Raw genomic sequence first — 19,475 nt, 5'->3', positions numbered from 1 at the left:
AGCAAATCCACAGAAATTCATGAAGAAACTTCCCTTCTGTGCAAAAACCACACAAGCCCGTGGGGCTGTTTCAATGTGGGGCTCACCAGCATTCAGCACTCTGCACAGCAGCAGGAAATGTGAGTTAGAATAGCAACTTATCTTACAGTTTCAGAGCCCAAGTGCAGTAGTGAAATGATTGCCCAATAAATATACATCACTGCATTCATGGTGACTTCTCACACTTGGGATTAAGTCTGAGCACAGAAAGATTAACAAATAAGACCAGCAGCTATTTCTGTGCACAATGTGTAATTGTACAGAAACCGAGGCATTTTGGTGGATGCATATCAAAGTGGTGGCCTGCATCTCTTCAAATACAGAACAGCCAGGCAGGTCCATCTAGCCTAAAGTCCTGCTGACAGTAGCCTATGCCAGGTGCCCCCAGCAGGAATGAACAGAATCAACGGATCCATCCTCTGTCCCCCATTCCCAGACTCTGACAGAGGCTAAGGACAACCTTCCCACCCACCCTGGCTAATAGCCATTGATGGACCTAACCTCCATTGATTTATCTAGCTCTTTTTGAATCCTATTAAATTCCTGGCCTTCACCACGTCCTCTGGCAAGGAGTTCCACAGGTTGACTGCGTTGTGTGAAGTAGTACTTCCTTTTGTTTTAATCCTATCACTGACTACTCAGACAACCATGAAATTCCCCTACCTCAGAAAAATGTTTTCGCTGCCCTCTCTATAGCATTTTTCCATGTAACTTCAGTCTAGCATTAATATCGAAAGTGTTTCTCATATTGATGAGTTCAGTAGAAGTCATCAACATTATTTGCAAGACCCGAAGGCTACGTCTAGACTGGCATGATTGTCCGCAAATGCTTTTAACAGAAAAAAGTTTTCCGTTAAAGCATTTGCGGAAAAGAGCGTCTAGATTGGCACGGATGTTTTTTGCGGAAAAGCGTCCGTGCCAATCTAGACGCGCTTTTGCACAGAAAAGCCCCGATCGCCATTTTCGCAATCGGGGCTTTTTTGTGCAAAACAAATTTGAGCTGTCTACACTGGCGCTTTTGCGCAAAAGGGACTTTTGCCCGAACGGGAACAGCATAGTATTTCCACAAGAAGCCCTGATTTCTTACATGAGATCGTCGGTGTTCTTGCAGAAATTCAAGCGGCCAGTGTAGACAGCTGGCAAGTGTTTCCACAAAAGCAGTTGCTTTTGCGGAAACACTTGCCAGTCTAGACACAGCCAAAGAGTTTATGAAAGCAAATGTGTTGTCAGTCTAGATACAAGGCTGTTGGGATAACACACAGCCCTGGGGCCCGTTTTATAGGTGTCTATAAACTTGGTCCCAGTCAGTGATGGACGGTTGGAATTAGACGACTAAGTTATTCCAACAGAGCCACCCTGCTGCTACAGGAACATCCCAGCAGCACTGCGGCCACTAGCTCGCTTAACCTCACTCTGCAAAGCAGACCAAGCCTCCGTCGGACATGGAGAGCGCTGTGCCAACCGACACGGGCAGTGCTATGCCAACGTGGGATGCATCCAGCTAACTCACTCAAAAGCGACGAGGAGTCCTGGAGCACCTTATAGACTAACAGATGTATTGGAGCAAACATTGGAATAAATTGCCCAGGGAGGTTGTGGAATCCCCATCTGTGGAGATATTGAAGAGCAGGTTGGATAAATGTCTCTCAGGGATGGTCTAGACAGTACTGGGTCCTGCGATGAGGGCAGAGGACTGGACTCGATGACTCTCGAGGTCCCTTCCAGTCCTAGTGTTCTATGATAAGATTTCATGGGCAAAGACCCACTTTGTCAGATCATACATCTGATGAAGTGGGTCTTTGCCCACGTAAGCTTACGCTCCAATAATACATCGGTTAGTCTATACGGTGCTACAGGACTCCTTGTCGCTTTTGCAGATCCAGACTAACACGGTGACCCCTCTGATACCTAACTCACTCAGTTACTTCGGAGCCAGCTGTGCCCATGTGGGTTGTGTTGTGCAAGGAGTACAAGCCACATCTCCCATACCTGCTGATCGCTAATGAATCGGATCAGCTGCAGCTTCTCTCTTCCTGTTTTTAATTCATCGACAGTCCTAGCTTTGTGCCACTGTTTTACCTGCACTACGGGAACACTGCAGCTGGACTTGGCTGATTTTGACAGGCCTATTGTGTGTTTACTAGCCAGGAAAATAAAGTTAAAATTGGGGTACATGGTGTCAGCCCAGAAATACAGCCCCCACCCGTCTGGGAGTGACACCTTTTAATCTCAAAACAGTAGCAGGGATGTGTCATTTGGGGCAAACCAACATTTTGACACATGCAGTGAGCCACAACCCAGGTCTTTATCAGAGCTGACAGCACCGTGCACCGAAAGGAAGTGTTGGGGGAGGAAGGGGCAGGTCCTAGTACTTGCCAGACCATTGGGGCCTTGCAGAGATGGGGTACGCCGTGATCCAACCTTATTTGGCCAGAGCCAGGCACAGCCCAGCTTCTAGATTAACGACCAGATTCCATTTGCAATCACGTCAGAACAGGCCCCGGAAGCCCCCTCGGGCCTTGTGCTCGGATCACTAAGCTTAGTGGGCACCCCCTCCCCAGATCCCTGTACCCAGTCAAGGAGCAGCATGCGGCAGAGCAACGGGGCCCGGCCTAGTGGGAGGCAGAGGCCGCAAGGCTCAGCATCCTGCTGTAATCACGCGACCATGCTCCCTTCCGGCGGGCCAGCATTCTGGCCTCTTGCCTCACCCCACCTGCGAAGCTCCTGCACACGCGTCTGAGCGCTCAGCGCGCCGGGGGCGGGGCCTGCAGGACGTGAAGAAAACCGCCAGCAGCTGCAGTCAAACTCGGCCCGGCGGGAGGCGCCCTTCCCTGCCCACTTGGAGCTACTTCATGGGCAGCTGGCACGGCCCGACAGACAGTGGGACCCTCTGAATAGCTTTCTGCAACTCCAGCCACAGTGGACGGTTGTATTAAGTTACCAAGGAGACTTGTTCTGCCCTCATCTTCCTTCAGAGCCCCACAACCAAGCCTTCAGGGTGAGCCACAGCTTGGATTGGGAACCGCGGCGTGAAGAGTCCCAGGGCCGGCTCCCTCGCTGCACGGCAATGGAACACCCCTGGACTTCAGCAGGGCGCTCTCGCTGCAGGGGGAATGACCCAGGGGAAGCACCGTACGGGGCCTGATCCCCAAGGCCCAGCGTGGGATGTGGGCTGTTTGCCAAATCCCCCCTCGGCGCCAGCCAGCCAGCCACGGAATTGCTCTGCCCAACAGGAGCAAAGCAGCTTTATTTTATAATCAAAACACTCGGAACAAACAACCGCGCAAGACAAACAGTCGTACAAATAGGCCTGCGGGAACGGTACGAGCAGCCACCCGCCGGGGCCAGCTAGTCAAACGCGCCCTGCGCTCGCGGCGAGACTCGCGGGCTCTGGCTGCCCGTCTCTGGGGTGCGCTGTGCAGAGCCCCTGGAGCAGGTAGCAACAAGGTGCGCAGAGAACTTCTAAAACAACCGCACGGCTCCCGCAGGCCGGCAACGTGCTACCCGAGCGCCCAGCCGCAGGAAGGAGCCGATGGCCGCTCTCCGCGAGGACAGCGCCCTGCCCGCAAGCCACCCAAATACCGAAGGGGCGGAGTTCAAGGCCGAGACAGTTTGGTACCCGGGACGCTGTGGGGGCAGCTGAGGAGGCGCCATCCCCTCTGCCTGCCTGGTCCCTGTGGGCATCAGTGGAAAGGGGGTCGCTCTGCTGCCAGTCGGGTGCTGAGTGCAGGCTCACAGCGTCTGTCAAACCACGTGGTCAAACAAGCTTTCCAGTCACCCAGCAACGTCCCCCCCAGGGCCTGTCATGCCCATGGGGTTCCCCACTCGTCTAGGCGACTGGCTTCTCGGCCCCTGTAACGCAGCAAGGGAGCTGGCGGAGGCGGGAAGAGAGAAGCAACGGCCCTCGTCACCCCTCCAGCCATCGCCCCGGGTGCTCCGGGAAGGAGTCACTGCGGCAGGGAGCGCGGCGGCTAACAAGCCACCCGGCGGCAGCATGGGAGCCAGGTGCTTTCCAGAAGCACTGTCGTGGCCAGATCCCAAAGCCCTGGTGTGGGTTATAGAATGTGAGGAAAGGGCTCCAGGACCAGCATCTCCCCCCCGGGGATCAGCCCCAAAAGGAGGATGCAAACGCTGCCGGTTCAGCAGCTTCTCCTGCTACCCCATGGACTTGGGAGCCTCTGCAGCAGAGTCAACGGGCAGCCAGCGGGGTCCCCATGTGCTCTCCCAGCCAGCTGAAAACACCCAAGTGGAAAAGCATTTCCATTGCGCACTGAGCTCAGAGGGAGCATGTGCCTTCGCTGTGCTCCCAGGGCAGCGGCTCACGCACAGGCCCAAGCAAGCTGGGCTCTAGGCAGCTCCGGAAGTGGAGCGGCGAAGCTGTAAAAGTGCATCGAGAATCCTGAGTAATTACGTGCAGACCTAGCGCCCCCTGCTGCAGCCTCGCTGCTCCTGTACCGACTCCTGGCTCCCGCAGGCCTGTGCCCGAGCAGCAGCTGCTCCCTGGGGCCGCACTGCAGACCAAGGCGGCTGCAGGGCTGGTGCCTGGCCAGGAAGGGAGCGAAGAGAAAGGACCAGCTCCCCCATCCACCAGGTTGGCAGGAAATTCTCTAGAGGAGCAAGGCACTTCAGCAGCAAGCCCCGTGCTGCTCCGGGGTCTGAACCGCAGCCCACGATCAGATCACCCGGAAGGGGATAAAACCCTAAGGCCTCACCAACAGGAGGGTTTTTACAACCCAGTTAGCACCATCGGTTTCTGGGCTGCTGGCTAATGAGACTTCAGCTGCTCCACCTGCGCGAGGCAGACCTGGCTACCTGAGCGATCGCGCTATTCATCCAGGCCAGGACACACGCAGGCGTCGCGGATGAGCCTGGGATGCTCGGAGTCGGGGGCAATCAGACAAGCGCTACGCCAGTAGCACCGCGTAGGAGCCCACACACCCAACTTGTGCGAGCAGGAAGGGCAGAGTAGTTGGCAGGAGCCGGTCTGGATTGCGCCTCACCAGAAAGGCCAGAGGTCATGGCACCCAGGCCAGCTGGAACCCGGGGGTTTCCGTGCTCAGAAGGTGACTGGTAACTCACCCAGCAGACACCTGCCGAAGGCGGCAAAAGCTGATGAACACCAAAGACTGAATAGTTCCAGTTAGCCAATCAGCACTGACTGGTCACGGCACAGGGGTCCCCGATTTCCTGCGGGGGCGGATAGCCTGCATCTCGGAGCCCCGCCGGCGGTGCTAAGGTGCAGGTTAGCTTGTCCCGTGCCGGAGGCGCTAGTTTCAGGGGGTCGGTGGTCGTTTCCAGCGGTTCCGACGCAGGCTGGGGAGTGCGGCTCCATCACTGTGCGATGCAGTTGTCCCCCATATCCTGCGCGTACCTGTCGGATATCGCAGTCCGCAAGTCCTCAACCTCTCGGCGAAGCTGCTTCACCTCCAGCAGTTTCCTCGCGAGCCCGTCTGGGGTCAGCGAGTCGGCCGGCTCCGTAGCGGAAAGCTGCACAGCTGGATGGGGAACGAGCGCACATCAGACACGGCTCTGAACACGACACTCCCCCCGCCCCCCCGATGCCGTGACTCTTGCCCCGCGCACTTACAGTGAATGCCCAGGAGCAGGGAGAGGTTGGGATCCTTGCCCTGCGCTCGCTGAGTTACGATGCTGTAGACAGACTGCAAGTCCTGCAGGCAGCCGGCCAGCTCCCCGTGTAGCTCGTGGGCAAGATGGGCCGTCCCAGCGCGCGGCGGCTGGCTCAGCTCCACCTGCCGGAGGCGCTCCTGGAGCGTCAGGTTCTTCTCAATCAGATCCTGGTTCTGCACCGAGAGCTGCACACAGAGGAACACGAGCTACGGCCAGTGAAGTGGCCCGGCTCAGCCGAGAAGCGCCCTGCCTAGAGGCCCCTCGGCCCGGGGCAGGCCCGACGGCCTTTTGCTGCCTTTGCATCGGCGTCCTGGACAGCCGCTGCTCTCCGAGTGCGTGTTCCCAGCCCCGGCGGGAGGGTCCACGGCGCTGGCAGCGCAGATACTTGGCGGTGGCCACATGAACGGGCTCCGGACACCAGCCCAGCTAGACCAGTTTAAACGTCACCGGGCGGGGGGGGGGCGCGTTCGATTTCGCTCAGTTCAATAACCACGTAACTGCACAAAATCTTAGTGTCTACACGATTATTCTACAGTCCCCAGGGCCGGGGCCAGCAGCCAGTGCGCTCCCGGACCCACCCCGTGGTGCTGCCTCTGCGGGGTCCCCTGCGGACGGGGACCGGCAGCAGCGCGGGGGGCGTCGGTCTGCCAGAGGCGCCAGTTTAAGAACCAGCTCCCAGCCAGACCGACTCCCACCTGCCGCTGCTGTCTGGTACAGAGGGACCCAAGTTCCCCAGACAGGCGGCGCCGGCATCCCACGGAGCAGCCTCCGTCCACAGCAAGCCCAGACCTGCCATGGACAGAGGCTGCTCCACAGCGGCCGTCCCCGTCCACGGGGCAGCAACGTGGGGGGCGGGGAGGTGGCTCCGTGAAACTGGTGCTCATGGGGAGCTGGCTTTTAAGCCAACTCTCACCTGCCCCCCTCACCCACAGCCAGCAGTGCCGGGGTGGGACAGGCGGCTCCATGGGATCTGGTTCTCAGGGGGAGTTGGCTTAAAAGCCAGTTCCCCATGAACACTGGCTTCAGGGAGCCACCTCCCCGCCCCCCCATGTTGCTGCCTCTCTATCAGAGGCAGCCTCTGTCTGCAGGGAGCTCGGGTCCCCTGCGGACGGGGCCGGCCACTGCAGAGCAGCCTCTGTCCATGGCAGGTCTGGGCAGCCAGTTCCCGCTGCCTCTGACACGGGGGGAGGGGAGGGAGTGCACAGTCGATCGAATTAACCGATAAGGCAGGTCTCTCGGGTAATCGTTTAGACGACTGTGCCCTAACGTCCGTTTTGGGCCTGGCCAGGGTAACACCAGGGCTTTCAAAACAGGCGTCCGCTCCGCTCACAAGGGAAGAAACTAAAACCCAACAGGACAGGAAGCACCTTGTCCCGCTCTCCCTGGCGGCCTCACGCTTAATAGTGTGGAGGCTTCCTCGGGAGGCCTGGGATCCTCCCACAGCCGGACACACCGAGAACGGGGGTCACTGAAGACAGGTGGAAAGAGACAACCCTGTCCCTGGGCTTCCCGGCCGGACTAGGACCCTGCACTGCGCCTGGGGGCCAAGTCAGTCGCTAGGCCCAGTTAGGGAGAGGAGGCGCCTGGGCAGCCCACAGTGCCAGGGAGCGGAGAGCTGGCCGAGAGGGCGACATTAGGGCTCTCGAATGGAGACAGGCGCCCGCCCAGGGCACGGCCGGGGCCGCTGCGGGCTGACACGGGGCAGCGACTGCACAGTCAGTCCCCACTACCAAGTGGCTCATGGCTCGTTCAGCCGTCGTGTTCACGCCCTGACCTCTTTCACGGCAGCACGCAGCTGCTGCAGGGCGCTCTCCCTTCGCACGGCCTCCTCCTTCAGAGCCTGGCTTGTCCCCTCCTCCTGAGACACCTGCTCTCCCAGGCTCTGGAACAGACAACAGGGGAGAGGTTTGTCCGACAGGCCCCATGAGCGACGCTCTGGAGTCCCCAGCGATCTCACTTCTCACCTTCACTTGTGACGACAACTGCTCCATCTTCTTCTGCTGCTTGTCCACAATCTGAAACCAAAAGCACAGGCCCCTGAGCGCACAGCCACCCCGCGTGGGAATCCTCCTTCGAGCCAGCAGCTGCAGATCTGGTTGTAAGCGCTTTAGATTACAGCCTGGCTTGAAAAGGGCTCAGACTGCCTGCCGGAAGGTGCCAGCAGGAAGCACAATTAGGCACTAGGGGGGTGTCTAAACGACATGGCTCCGTCGATGGAGACACATAGATGAGGCTGATCGGCAAAGGGAAATGAAGCTGCGATTTAAATAATCGCGGCTTCATTTCAATTTAAATGGCTGCCGTGCTGAGCCAACAAACAGCTCAGCGCAGCAGCCATTATTTAAATCGCAGCTTCATTTCCCTTTGCCGAACAAACAAATCTACATGGCTCCGTGGATGGCGCCATGCAGTCCCAACGTACCCTAGGAGTGGCGAGACAGCCGTTTGTGGCCTCCCCCTCCCTACCTGCTTTCACTTTCCTGTCACGTTGATGTTTACGTGAGCGCTACAGCAGTGTCTAGTTATCGCACCGAGAATGGCTACCAGCCCCTCCGGCGTGGCGCGCTCACACTGCGAGCGCAGGGCCCATGGGCCGGTACAGGATGCAGGGTAGGGGCTCAGTTCACATTTCATTTCAGTGCCTGGGAGGAGCAGCGGAGGGAAGGCGACAGGAACGGGCGTTAGCGAGGGGCAGGCTCACCCTGTGGAGAGTTACCTTCCGGAGGCGATCACAGTCTCTCTGCAGAGAAGCATTTTCTGGTTTCTGTTTCTCCACTTCCAGGACAGGGGACCCTCCGCCTGAGCGCTTCACACACTGCTTCAGCCTCTCCTGCAAGCTAAGATCCCCAGTGCATCAAACGGGCTGGCAAGGAGGAGCAATGTCCTGGAATCTGGGGGTCGGTCGGTCTGTCTCACTCACCCCCCCCTTTTCCCTCGGCCCTGTCAATATCCCCCATGCAGTGATTTAGGTCTAAGGAACAGAGGGGGCAAATCAGCCCACGACCAGGCAGCCACAGCGGGAAGCCCTACGGAAGCCCGGGTGATACAGACCCGTGTCCAATGGAGACGGCTCCGAGCCCAGAGCCAGTTTCACAGCGCCCTGCGTGGAGCAGAAAGCCACAAGCGACGGCAATTCCGTGTTCTCTAGACTTTCCATTCCCCGCACCCAGAGCCTCGCTTCAATCCCAGCTCGTACCAGCGCTGCCCTGCAGAGGCGCTCTAGCCTGGCCCACCGCTCAGTGCCGGACATCCCGGAGCTCTCAGCCCCCGCCGGGCAGAGCTCAGACTCCCTCCCCCTCCCCGAGCGTTACCTGTGCACAGTGGAGAGCAACTCCAGTTCTTTGCGGTTCTGGGTTTCTAGCTGCGCCTCCTGCTCTCTGCAGGCAGCACGCACATCTCCCAGCTCCCTGCGCAGGGCCGCCACCGCCTCCTGCAGCGCCGAACTCGTCTGCTCCGACTCCTTTAACTGGGGCAGAGAACACTGCTCAGCGCTCAGACGTCTGAGCGCCGCTGCCACGGGCCACAGGAGGCCACACTAGTGCCCACGGGGATTTTTACCATCGGGGCACTTTACAGCCATCGCTGGGAAGGACAGACTGCAGCGCTGCCGGCAGGGGTGGATACACACTGGCAGCAGGAAACTGCCCAATGCCTCAGACTCAGCAGTACACGCAGGGCGCCCTTTTACCTGCTGACTCTGTTTCTGATGGTCTTCTAGTGTTGGCAAGTCAGCCAGGTAGCGCTCCAGCGTCTCAATTCTCTGCTGTCTCTCCTGGCTTTGCTCCGACTCCTTTTGGCATTTCTTTTTCAGGCTGTTAATGTGTCTGTCTCGTCCCTTTATCTGCACGAAGAGACAGTCAAAGGGTCGACTGGCTTAGAATCGCCGCGTGCGTGTCCCTCTCCAGCCTGCCTGGCTAAGCATTTAGGCAGCCCCCACGGCGGCAGCTCTTCCGTTCACTGCTACCTGAAAGCGAACCCCGTCCATCTGAAGGTGTGTGCCAGGTGTCTGCGCCGCACTGAGACCGACCCACCCTCCGAGCTCACGTGCGGAGCAGACCCTGTACTCAAACACTGGCTGAGCGAATACTTCTGGAATTCGTTAGCAAGTGCTTCCCCTCTCCGCACCTTACGATGCTGCACTTAATTAAACAGTTAAAAATATGAAACATAAGAAGAACTGAAGCCAGGCGTAGTGTTGTCATTAAATACACACACACCGGTTAACACAGCACTAAGATTCTGCGGCGTGCCTACACATTGCAACGCTGGTTTCCACCTGCCTCTGGGCTCTCCTCAAATAACCAGCGAGCTTTGAGAAAATGCCACTTCACTGAACAAAGCCTCTAATGTGGCAACCTAAGCCACATCTCCACTTGCCGCACTGGAGATCTATCTTCTGGAATTCGATTTAATGGGTCTACTTAAGACCCACTAAATCAAACGCTGAGGGCAGCTCCAGTCGGTGCCGATACTCCTCAGTCACAAGGAGTAAGGGAAGCTGCTCCAAGCTCGGCTAAAGGAAAGCCAACTCCAGCTACATCTTTTACACAGCTGGAGTCGTGTTCCTTCCCTGACCCTCCAGGTCTAGGGCAGACCTGGCCTTAGGAAAGCTTCCTCCTTTAGGCCAGCCCAAGAGTTTTCCAGAAGCCACTCACCACAAACTGCAGTCACAGGTCAGTACTGCAAAGACATTTACCGGGAACGAGGGCTGGGAGGACCAGGAGCAGCTCCCCCCCCCCCCCACACAGGCAGTTCAGCACTAAGACAAGTAGGTGACTGTTTAGCCTCAAGACCTTCCATTAAGCCAAGAATCACTGCTCTTGACTAAACCCTCTGGGCATGTGCCAGGAGTGAGCCGTGCGATCCCGCCGCACAACTACAGCCCCGGTGGCTCGCGGGCCGCAAGAGAAGAGCAGCCCCAAGCCAGTCCCACACAACAGATGGTGGCCCCAGGAACGACTCCCGGGGCCAAGGCCGAGGCCTGCGGCAGCCAGCCATACCCGCTCTTCCTGCTTCTTCAGCTCCTCCGCTTGCTTCTGCGCCGTCTCCTTCAGCGCCTCCCGAATCACCTTCGCATCCACCTCGGCCGCAGCCAGCTTCTTCTCCAGCTCCAGCTTCTCCCTGCCGAGGGATTCCGTCTTCTCCGTAAACTGCGCTCGCAAGAACGAGTTCTCCCGCTGCAGCTCCTGCCAACAGACCCCAGCAAGCAGCGTAAGGCTCCCATCGGCACGCGGCCCGCCTGCCACACAGGCCCGACGGGGCTGGTTCCAGCACAGAGGTGCCACCCACCTTGCACAGCTCCCAGGCGCTTCAGCACAGCTCTGACGCACCTGCAAGCGGCGCCGGCACTCCGCTCGGCCACTGCCGCTGGTTCAGGAAGCCAAGGCTCCAACCGTCCAGAGCCACAGCAAACCCAGATGTGCCAGAGGAACTGCACCAGCAGCCACACCAGGAAGGGACTTTCCCCTCGCCCCCCGCCGGCACAGAGAGCCTGCTAGACCAAGCGCCATCTCTCCACTTACCTGCACTCGCAACATGCAGATGTCTCCATAAGGGGCAGCGTAGCTAAGAGCACTGTGGACCTGCAGCTCGCTCTCCCGCGCCTTCTGCTCCAGCTGGGTGATGTGCTGCCTTTGCCTGCAAGGAGCCAGATGGGGCAGCTTACCCTTTGCAGACAAAGCCCATAGCCGCTGCGCTAGCCAAGCATCCGCCGCTATGGAAACTCAGCCCGGGGAAAACCCAGCCCCCCCGGGAAGGCCCAAACCACGCCAAGACCCACAACTACGCATCTTACAAACAGCCTGCAATGGAACAGCAAGTGGGCCTGGGCCTGCGTTTGCTTTTTAAAAGACCGGCCAGTGTGTCAAAAGCACACTTGGTTTTCGCACTAAACATTCAAGTCTTGGCTGCCCTAGAAGCCACGAGAGTCACTGGAGAATTTCCTGCTGAAGTTGCAGATGTCAGAGGAATCAAGCTGAGCAAATGACGGGAGAGATAAGGCCACCTTTACAACTTCAGTAACGTGAATGCCTGACAGCACCAGCCAACAAGCACCCTGGCGAAAGGAGAGATTTGATAAAGTCTTGCCGGCCCAAAATCCTCCAGCAAAACGAGGAGAAGCAGACCCGGCATTCCAAGAGGTTCTTGTGTAAGCAAACAGGCACACATTTTACACGCTTGTAGCTCTGCTTCCTCGCTCACAAAGCAGGAAAAAAGCACAACCCGTTTTGAAAAAGCCTTTTGGGTCCTCTGAAGTTAGAGGGATCCCGTCTCCCTGCCTGCTTCAATGGAAATCACTCTTAAATCTCAGGGGAGAAAAGGGCGTTTCTTCAAATACTTCCTTACAATCCCTGGGCCCTTCGCTGGAATAAAACCCCGCAGAGCAGAACATGCTCCCGTTGGGTTTGACTGCTCTCCCCTGAAGTGCCTCCTACCTGTCAATGAGGATCTCTTTTTCCTTGAGCAGAGACTCGCTGGCGCTGAGGACACCGACCCACTGGGCTGGGTCAGCCGAGAGCAGCGAGGCAGCACACATGGAAGGCTGGTGGCAAACGGCTCCATTTTGTAACTGGAAAGGGAGGGGGAGAGGGAGAGGCTTGGCTTTCACGGAGGGTAAGTGCAACGTTGCCGGGGCTATTTTGTGCAGTGTGCGCTCATCTGGCATGCAAGCACGCGCAAGGTTAATCTAGTGCAGAACCATTGCAGCCTGTGGCTGGGCTCTGGGAACAAGTCATTTGGCTCAGCTTGGGCAATGAATTTGCTGAATAACTTTAGACGGCTGAGCTGTGTCACTGGGAGCCAGGAGTTTCTGATAGCGCTTCCCACTAAACAAATGGTTCCCTCCCATGGAAGATTGAGATTCCATTAAAACCCTCCCTGACACTGTTCCCCCTAAGCCTAGATCCAGAGCGAGGCTGGTCCGCTCGCCGAAACGCCTGCACACACTCCCCTGCACTCTGTTGGACGGGGTCACCACCACCTGGCACACGTGTGTAGCATTGCTGGCTACAGTGCACGGCTGCTGCGTTTCAGCGATGAAAGGATTCGCCCGGCATACGTGGTGTAGGGAGAGCTTGGGGACCAGGTGCGACAGAGGCACACAACGTGAGCCAGGAATCGCAGTTCCGTTACACACAGCCCCAAGAGACAGGCCAAGGGAAGGAGAAAGTGGATTCTAATTGGTTCGCTTTCTACCTGCATCTGCTCCACTTGCAATCGCATGGAGTCCAGCTGCTGCCTCCACGCACTGAGCTCGCAGCCCCGCGGATGTGGATGCGAAGTGCAAGGCTCCTGCCTCCACCCCCGAGACGGAGGAGCCATCGGTTTCGAAAAAACGTTACTGGGCTGAAATCCTAATGGCACCGGTCTGCTCCCAGGGGGCCAAGTCCCGTTTCGTGGCTCGCAAGCGTCACTGGCCCTTGCTGCTGGCTTAGACTCGGGCAGCACTTTGTAAAGCTCCTTTCCTTTGGAACTGGGAACCCAGTCTGGATCCTGGAAGCGGCGGTGAGGCTCAGCGTAGAGAGTGTCCAGCAAAGCAGACTGATTGAGGGTCGGCTCGATGGCAGGAATGTCAAATTTTCGCGTGTCTTCTGCTCTCATGTGATCAGACACAGGGAACCAGGACTGCTCCAGGCCAGTCTCCCCACAAGTCCCGTAACGCTGCAAGAGATCCAGGGGCAGCACCTGAGAGGGTCTCTCAGCAGTTGGCTCTCCGCTCCTGGCCAGCCCAGCGCTTTCAGTGGGAGAGCCGGGTACAGCTGCTTTGGATGAAACTGGTGCATTCTGCAAAGAGCTTGGCTCACCTGTTGAGCGGCGCTTGGAGGGTGAAGTACCCGCTGTAGAGGGCATGACATGGGCTGTAGGGATGGTCTCTTGGGTTTTGATGGGGCGAAACGAGGAACTGCTACTGGAACTGCAGAATTCTAGGGAAAGAATTTCAAAGAGTTCGAATTAAAGCGACTCCGTCCAGTTACAAGACAATCACCACATTTCCACACACTACGAAGAACATTTCCCACGGGCAAGGAGCTGCAGAAGACCAGAGTACAAGTACGAGAGCACATTTGCTTTTTCCTCTATTAAAAGTTCCAGGAGTCCCCTGATATTTACCTGCCAGAGTAAACAGCAGAAGGGAAACAGCCACTGTCGGTCATCCCATATCATCAACTTTCAGTTTTGGAGCTAAAATTCTTTAATCAAAACTTACTGATAAACTTTTCTGTCTAGTCACTTACAGGTAAATCCTGAAACTTACGCATAAGCTTGACAACTCGGACCTGGATTACATGCTGCTCATCCCACCACACAGTGACTCTGCACTCTAACAAAAGCAACCAGAGCCTTAGCTAAGCCCACGATAAGCTGAAAGCACAGCTGAACACCCCACACGGCACCTGACCTTCCAACTCCCCTGGGACATGGCAAGAAACTAGACTTTCCTACAGCTGAAACAAACAGCTCTGTCCCGCAGTCACAGGAAACGAGTGCGCAGCTCTGTCCTGTCACACGGCTACCAAACCTACATGGAAGTCCCAAGTTATTCTTAGTAACTCTCCGGTTTCACAGAGCAACACCACAATCTCAGCAGGGCAAACACCGAAGAGCCTTTTCCAATGTGTTGATTCTCCCTCTTCCCTGTCCTTTCAGGCTCCAATTTCACGGTTCCTCAGCCTAGCCTGTTTCCTCAACACACTGGCTTAGGGCTCATCCCTGGGCACTATTTCTTCAGCTCAGTTATGGGACAGTGCGTTTGCATTCCCAAATTGCTATGAGAAAGAATGAAGGTCACAATGTTAACGTAACTGGAGTGAGGAGCTACACAGGGCCTGTCAAACATCCCAAGCGACACAGAAAGCTGTTACATCCCCTCGCAACTGAACAAATTGGGGGGAGAGGCGGGGGAATCTCTGCAGACCACAGCTCAGCCTAGGTCTCCCTCAAAGAGGAAACAGCCCTCCAAATAGACAAGACTGCCCTTTGCAAACAGACTGAGGGGAGTCCAGGCTGACGTCTTCTCTCGAGTCTCCATAACGTCTCAACGTCATGATCGGGAGTTACCGAGTTCTATCCAGTAGCAACTAAATCCACTGGGAACGTATCAGTCCCTTAAAGCGTGAGAACAGCCAGCAGAACCAGTGGCATTTATAACAAGTTCACAGATTTTCGAAGTCAAATGTGGGACCACCACTGACCTTAGAAACTGTCACGTGCTTTGGCCAATCACCTTTGAAGCTTTAGATAAGACCGTGCGTCTCTCAGCCACCGTGTATCGGTTTACATTTTAGGTTATAAACGAATGGCCAAGGGTGAAAGTGTTCACTAGTCCCATGATACGCTACAGACTCTGTCCTGTTCCCCACAGTTTCATGCGCTAGGGCTGTTTCTGTACAGGGGCAGGTCCCGACATTTGGTTTGTGTGACAGGAACTAGACAAACATTCTGCAATTCTACAGCAAGGATCCGACATTCAGACTCACCCTCTGTGCTGTCTGAGCAGGAGGTAACCCCGCTGCCCGCCACACTGGAACAGTCACCAAAGCGACTCTGGAACCTCACAGACAGCGTTGGGGTTTTCCAGTCGGTCTCCAAAGAACAACGCGTTTGGCCTGCACCGGAGTCTGGAAAAGAGCCACACATGGGTATGTCCGTCCTTCGGAGCAATGCCCATCAATGTTACAGAGAGCACTCCCCAAAGATCAACCTGGAGAACCTACGCCAAGCGAACAACAGCCCCAGCCTTTCCCACCTGCTCAGAGATATTAGCCAGCAAAGGAAGGAGACGGAAAGGCAAGAAAGGACTTCGCACTGTTTGCAGCTCATTTAAAAGAAATAACCTTTCAGATTTACCTATAGGAAACCGTGAATGGTACAGACTTATTAACCCATCCTTGCCCTGCTGGGGTGAAAGGAAGGATTGGAAATGCATTTTATCTAGATCAACAGCCAATTTAATTTTTCAAGTGGGATTTGAAGTTCAGGTTACAAACACATTTTTCCAGTTTGATTCAAACTCATTTTAAAAACATGATTCTCTGCAGAATGATTAGCAAGCCAATTGTCGAGACTCAGCACTAAGCTGTAGTCACACATTCCCATACTATGTGGGTAGGAATTGTTTTGCTGGATTCCTCTGAGCTACTGCTGCTCGAGAGAGCTCTTTCCTCATGGGTCTGTTCTAGCAGCAGGCCAGGGCTATGGAAGATAAGAGTGCAATGCACATTTCTCTGCTATCGCTAAGCGAGAGGGACACTGAAGAAGTGACAGTGTTTGCACGCAGAAGTACAGAGATAACAATGAAGATAGTAAAGATGCATTGGAATGTTATCCTGGATTTCAAGTGAAGTTGGCATATGATCCGCCCCGGACACTCATGCAATTGTTCTGCGGGCACAGGATATTAACAGCAAACATACAAACGTTTTAAGATTTTATTTTTCATTAAAACCTTTTGGTAAATAGGAAACCCAGGAAGTGGCTTAAGGACTCTCCTAGCGGGATAGAGCAGGAACAGGACTTTTACGGAAAACAATTCATAAGTCAAACCTGTTGGGCTGGTCTGCTGGAACCTCAAGTCTGGGCATTTCTCAAGAGTAGCCATCACAGCTGTTCCAGTCAACTATAAGAAACAGAACCATCATGGAAATCAGCACACACCAATCCACTTTCGCCAGCAGCCAAGCAAAAGGCACTGACAAATATTTTGCAACTCTTCATGAAAGGAAAGTTTACTCTTTAATCCACATTCCATTAGCATCTCTCATCCACACTTTTCCATTACAGAGCAGCAGTTAACACTTCAAGAAGTGCAGTAATTCTGGATTATCCTCACTTCTCACTCTGAAAGTGGGATGGCTTCTCCCACGCTTCAGGTGCCCATGATCAAACCTAGCTACAGGAGATGCCATCTCAGTTACTTATAGGCTAGCGTGGGGGCCGATGCCCAAGTGTTAGTGTTTATCTGTAACGATTCAAAAGTTTCTGTTACAAACCCGAGCGCTTGGCCGGTTCATTTTTGCCCTCTGAAGATTTATTCAGCCACACCCAAGCATCCAGCCAGTCATAAGTTACTTTACACCCCCAGCCAGGCCCGTGGGGCTACCTGGAGCTTTGGCTGACTTGACCGTATATAAAACCGCCTCCAGCACATGGATTTCCCACCCCGAGCCTGTCTAGAATATCCAGCCCTGGAACTCCTCTGCGCTGGCCCATCCACGCTCCGCCGGCCACAGGCCTCCTGCAAAATATTTCTGCTTTGAAAACGAAAAGCTAATGACTTGGAGACGGTCCCCCCCCCCCCCCAATGCCCGGGCTCCTCCCCAGCCGGGGGGGGAGCAGCTGCTCACACCCGCCCGCACAGGCCAGGATCCCCCGGGCAGGGGAGGAGTCACCGCAGGGCCCCAGTGACCGGAGCGGGGGGGGGGGTGGACCCGGGGGGGGGCAGGAGCAGAGTGGGGGGGTGGACCCGGGGGGGCAGGGGGAGGGGCGGGGGGGGGGGGCAGAGCGGGGATGCCCCGTATGCGGGATGGGACCCGAGCGCACGTGCGGGGGGGGGGGGGGGGGGGGGGAGGAGCCGCACCCACCCCCTCACCTGGCTCCAGTCCGGCTCGCGCCCCCCTCGCCGACCGTTACCGCCGCGCCGGAGGAGGGGCCGCTACGCCAGCGAGCCACGCCCCCCACGCCGCGCCGCGCCTATCCGGAGCGCCGGCCCCGCCCCTGCCCCTCCGCCATTGGCCCGCTCGCCGCCCGGGCTCCGCCTTCCGCCTGGGGGAGCCTCTCGGCAGCGCAGCTAGAGCGTCTGCCGGCGCCACCCGTCCGCCGAGGAGGCGGGGCCTAAGGCTGCCACTCCATGGCCCCGCCCCCTCCGGCCGGCGCTAAGCCCCGCCCTAGAACGCCTGGGGCCGCTGCCTTGCACTTAGCCCCCCCTCCCTTGCGCCCAGCCCCCCTAGGGCCCCTCCCTTGTGTCCAAACCCCCTGGGTCGCTTCCCTCCCCCCAACTACCCTGGGACTGCTCCCTTGCACCCAACCCCCCTAGGGCCCCTCCCTTGCGCCCAACCCCCCTAGGGCCCCTCCCTTGCGCCCAACCCCCCTGGGTCGCTGCCCCATCGTCCCCCTCCTGCACTCCTGCAGCCAGCCCGCCCCCCCCCTCCCGTCCCATCCACCCCCCCTCGCTCATCCCACACTCCGCCGATACCCCCCCCGCAAAGCACGAGTGCTGATCGCTCAGCCCCCCCCCCCCCCCACTCTGTCCTTCACCAAGCTCTTGGACCACGTCCATGCCTGGTGCAACCAGAGGAGTCACGTTGGGGCCAAGCAGAGCGAACCGTGTCCCCGCAGGGAGTCACTAGGCCATTGCTCACAGGGGCCCAGTCCTGCTGCATCGTAACAATCAGGGGCCTCGTTATGCCTGACCGCGCGCTGGGCCCAGCACAGAGCCAGGGGCCATGTTAATGGGTAACCACGTGGGGGGAGGGGGCAGGAATCACGGAACATTTAATCGACAGGCTGGAAACGTGTTGGGGCCAGAGGACGCGGAACGTCCAGGTGCCGCAGACAGTACAACTGCAACGGCCAGCCCGGCCCACGAGCACCCGAGAGCGCCGCCGTCCCCCTTCCGCTCCAGGCTGGGCGCCTTCCAGAACTCGCCACCTGCCTCCTTGCAGAAGCAGAGACCTGGCTCCCGTCTCAGCCCATGGTGACGGGCTCCATGGCGCGTGGGCTGGTGGTGGCCCCCATGGGATGGGTCTTGCTGCTGGCAGCCACGGTGACCCCGCAGTGGAGAGAGTTCCCCAGGCGGCCTGGCTTCCCCCCGGACGTTTCCTTCAGCGAGGGGCTGTGGGAAAGCTGCGTGTAGCTGGCCGGTGTGCCGGGCCGGGTGTGCCGGGCCCTCCCGCCAGGAACCGCCAGCTCCTGGCCCACACAGATGCTGAGAGCGCTCACGGTCATCTCAGTGCTGACCGGGGCCCTGGGCTACACGCTAGCCCACCTGGGGGCGTGGTGGTGGACGGACCACCCCCGCCCCAAGCTTGCGGGCACCGCTGGACTGCTGCTGGTTGGCGCTGGAGCCGCCTATCTATGCGCCGCGTCCTACGTGGCTTACAGCGTCCTGGAGACCATGGCCAGCCCTCAGACCCCTGCCGGGGACAAGTTCCAGATGGGGACCTGCCTCTACCTGGGCTGGAGCGGCGGAGCTGCCGAGAGCGTGGCTGGGGTGGCTCTGGCCAGCAGCTGGCACCGGGAGGAGGGAGGCCGGCCGGGGGAGGCAGCTGCTCCTTACGAGGTGGATTATTGAGGCGAGCAGGCCAGTGCTGGCCAGGCTAAGGGAGTGGGGGGAGGCTGAGCTCTGGGGCAGGGCACCCTTCGATTTCCTTGGGCACCGAGTCCACGAGGGGGAGGGGGAGGGGGAGGGGGCGAATCCGCAGGAGCAGGGCTCCAGTGTCCTCACCCAGCTGGGCTGGGGCCGAGCGGCACAACCAGTTCCAGGCCTGGAAGGGCCTGCCCAGGGAAGGGAACTATTGGATGGGAAATCGCCCCCCCCCCCTTCAAAGTAGGAATAAAAGATCCTCCGGTAAAGGGCTTTATTCCGGAGGATCGGGCCAGTCTAGGCGCTTTTTACTGGCTTTTCCCCAAGCCGGAAAAAAGCGGCGGCCATCTTTATTTAAATCCCGCGGGGGATATTTAAATCCGCCGCGGATTTCCCTATTCCGAAGTTTAAAATTAACATGCCCCTTTCGGAAAAGGGGCCAGTGGAGACGTAGCCACAGAGAGAGTAAGGAAGGGCTGATCATCTCCCTACTGCCGTGTCATGGCCC

At 57.5% G+C, this 19,475-nt stretch overlaps 1 protein-coding gene and 1 pseudogene across 9 annotated transcripts; one reads left to right on the top strand and one right to left on the bottom strand.

Moving 5' to 3' along the window:
- Positions 1-3,251: 3,251 nt before the first annotated feature.
- On the bottom strand, positions 3,252-17,404 carry CEP85 (centrosomal protein 85). 9 transcript variants are annotated; one of them, XM_089773548.1, is made up of 14 exons: positions 17,255-17,404; positions 16,210-16,282; positions 15,144-15,284; positions 12,862-13,589; positions 12,102-12,235; positions 11,190-11,304; positions 10,668-10,853; positions 9,356-9,508; positions 8,979-9,133; positions 8,369-8,504; positions 7,632-7,682; positions 7,442-7,549; positions 5,627-5,852; positions 3,252-5,534 (listed from the first exon to the last, which is right to left on the bottom strand). In XM_089773548.1, exons 2-14 carry the CDS (start codon positions 16,262-16,264, stop codon positions 5,371-5,373), a joined length of 2,352 nt encoding a protein of 783 aa, XP_089629674.1. In that variant the 5' UTR covers positions 16,265-16,282; positions 17,255-17,404; the 3' UTR covers positions 3,252-5,370. The 9 variants fall into 9 exon arrangements, with proteins under 9 accessions (XP_089629674.1, XP_075765136.2, XP_075765137.2 ...); XM_075909021.2 differs by having other exon boundaries at positions 17,247-17,389; XM_075909022.2 differs by lacking the exon at positions 17,255-17,404 and adding an exon at positions 16,496-17,009.
- Positions 17,405-17,925: 521 nt separating this feature from the next.
- LOC142819910 (claudin-7-like) lies at positions 17,926-18,955 on the top strand (annotated as a pseudogene).
- The last annotated feature ends 520 nt before the right edge of the window (positions 18,956-19,475 follow it).

This window comes from Pelodiscus sinensis, chromosome 26, assembly GCF_052426305.1.
Source record: "Pelodiscus sinensis isolate ZL-2025 chromosome 26, ASM5242630v1, whole genome shotgun sequence".
Classification (NCBI taxonomy): Eukaryota; Metazoa; Chordata; order Testudines; family Trionychidae; genus Pelodiscus; species Pelodiscus sinensis.
Note: the sequence above shows the minus strand (reverse complement) of the source record. Positions and strands in the feature narration are given on the sequence as shown.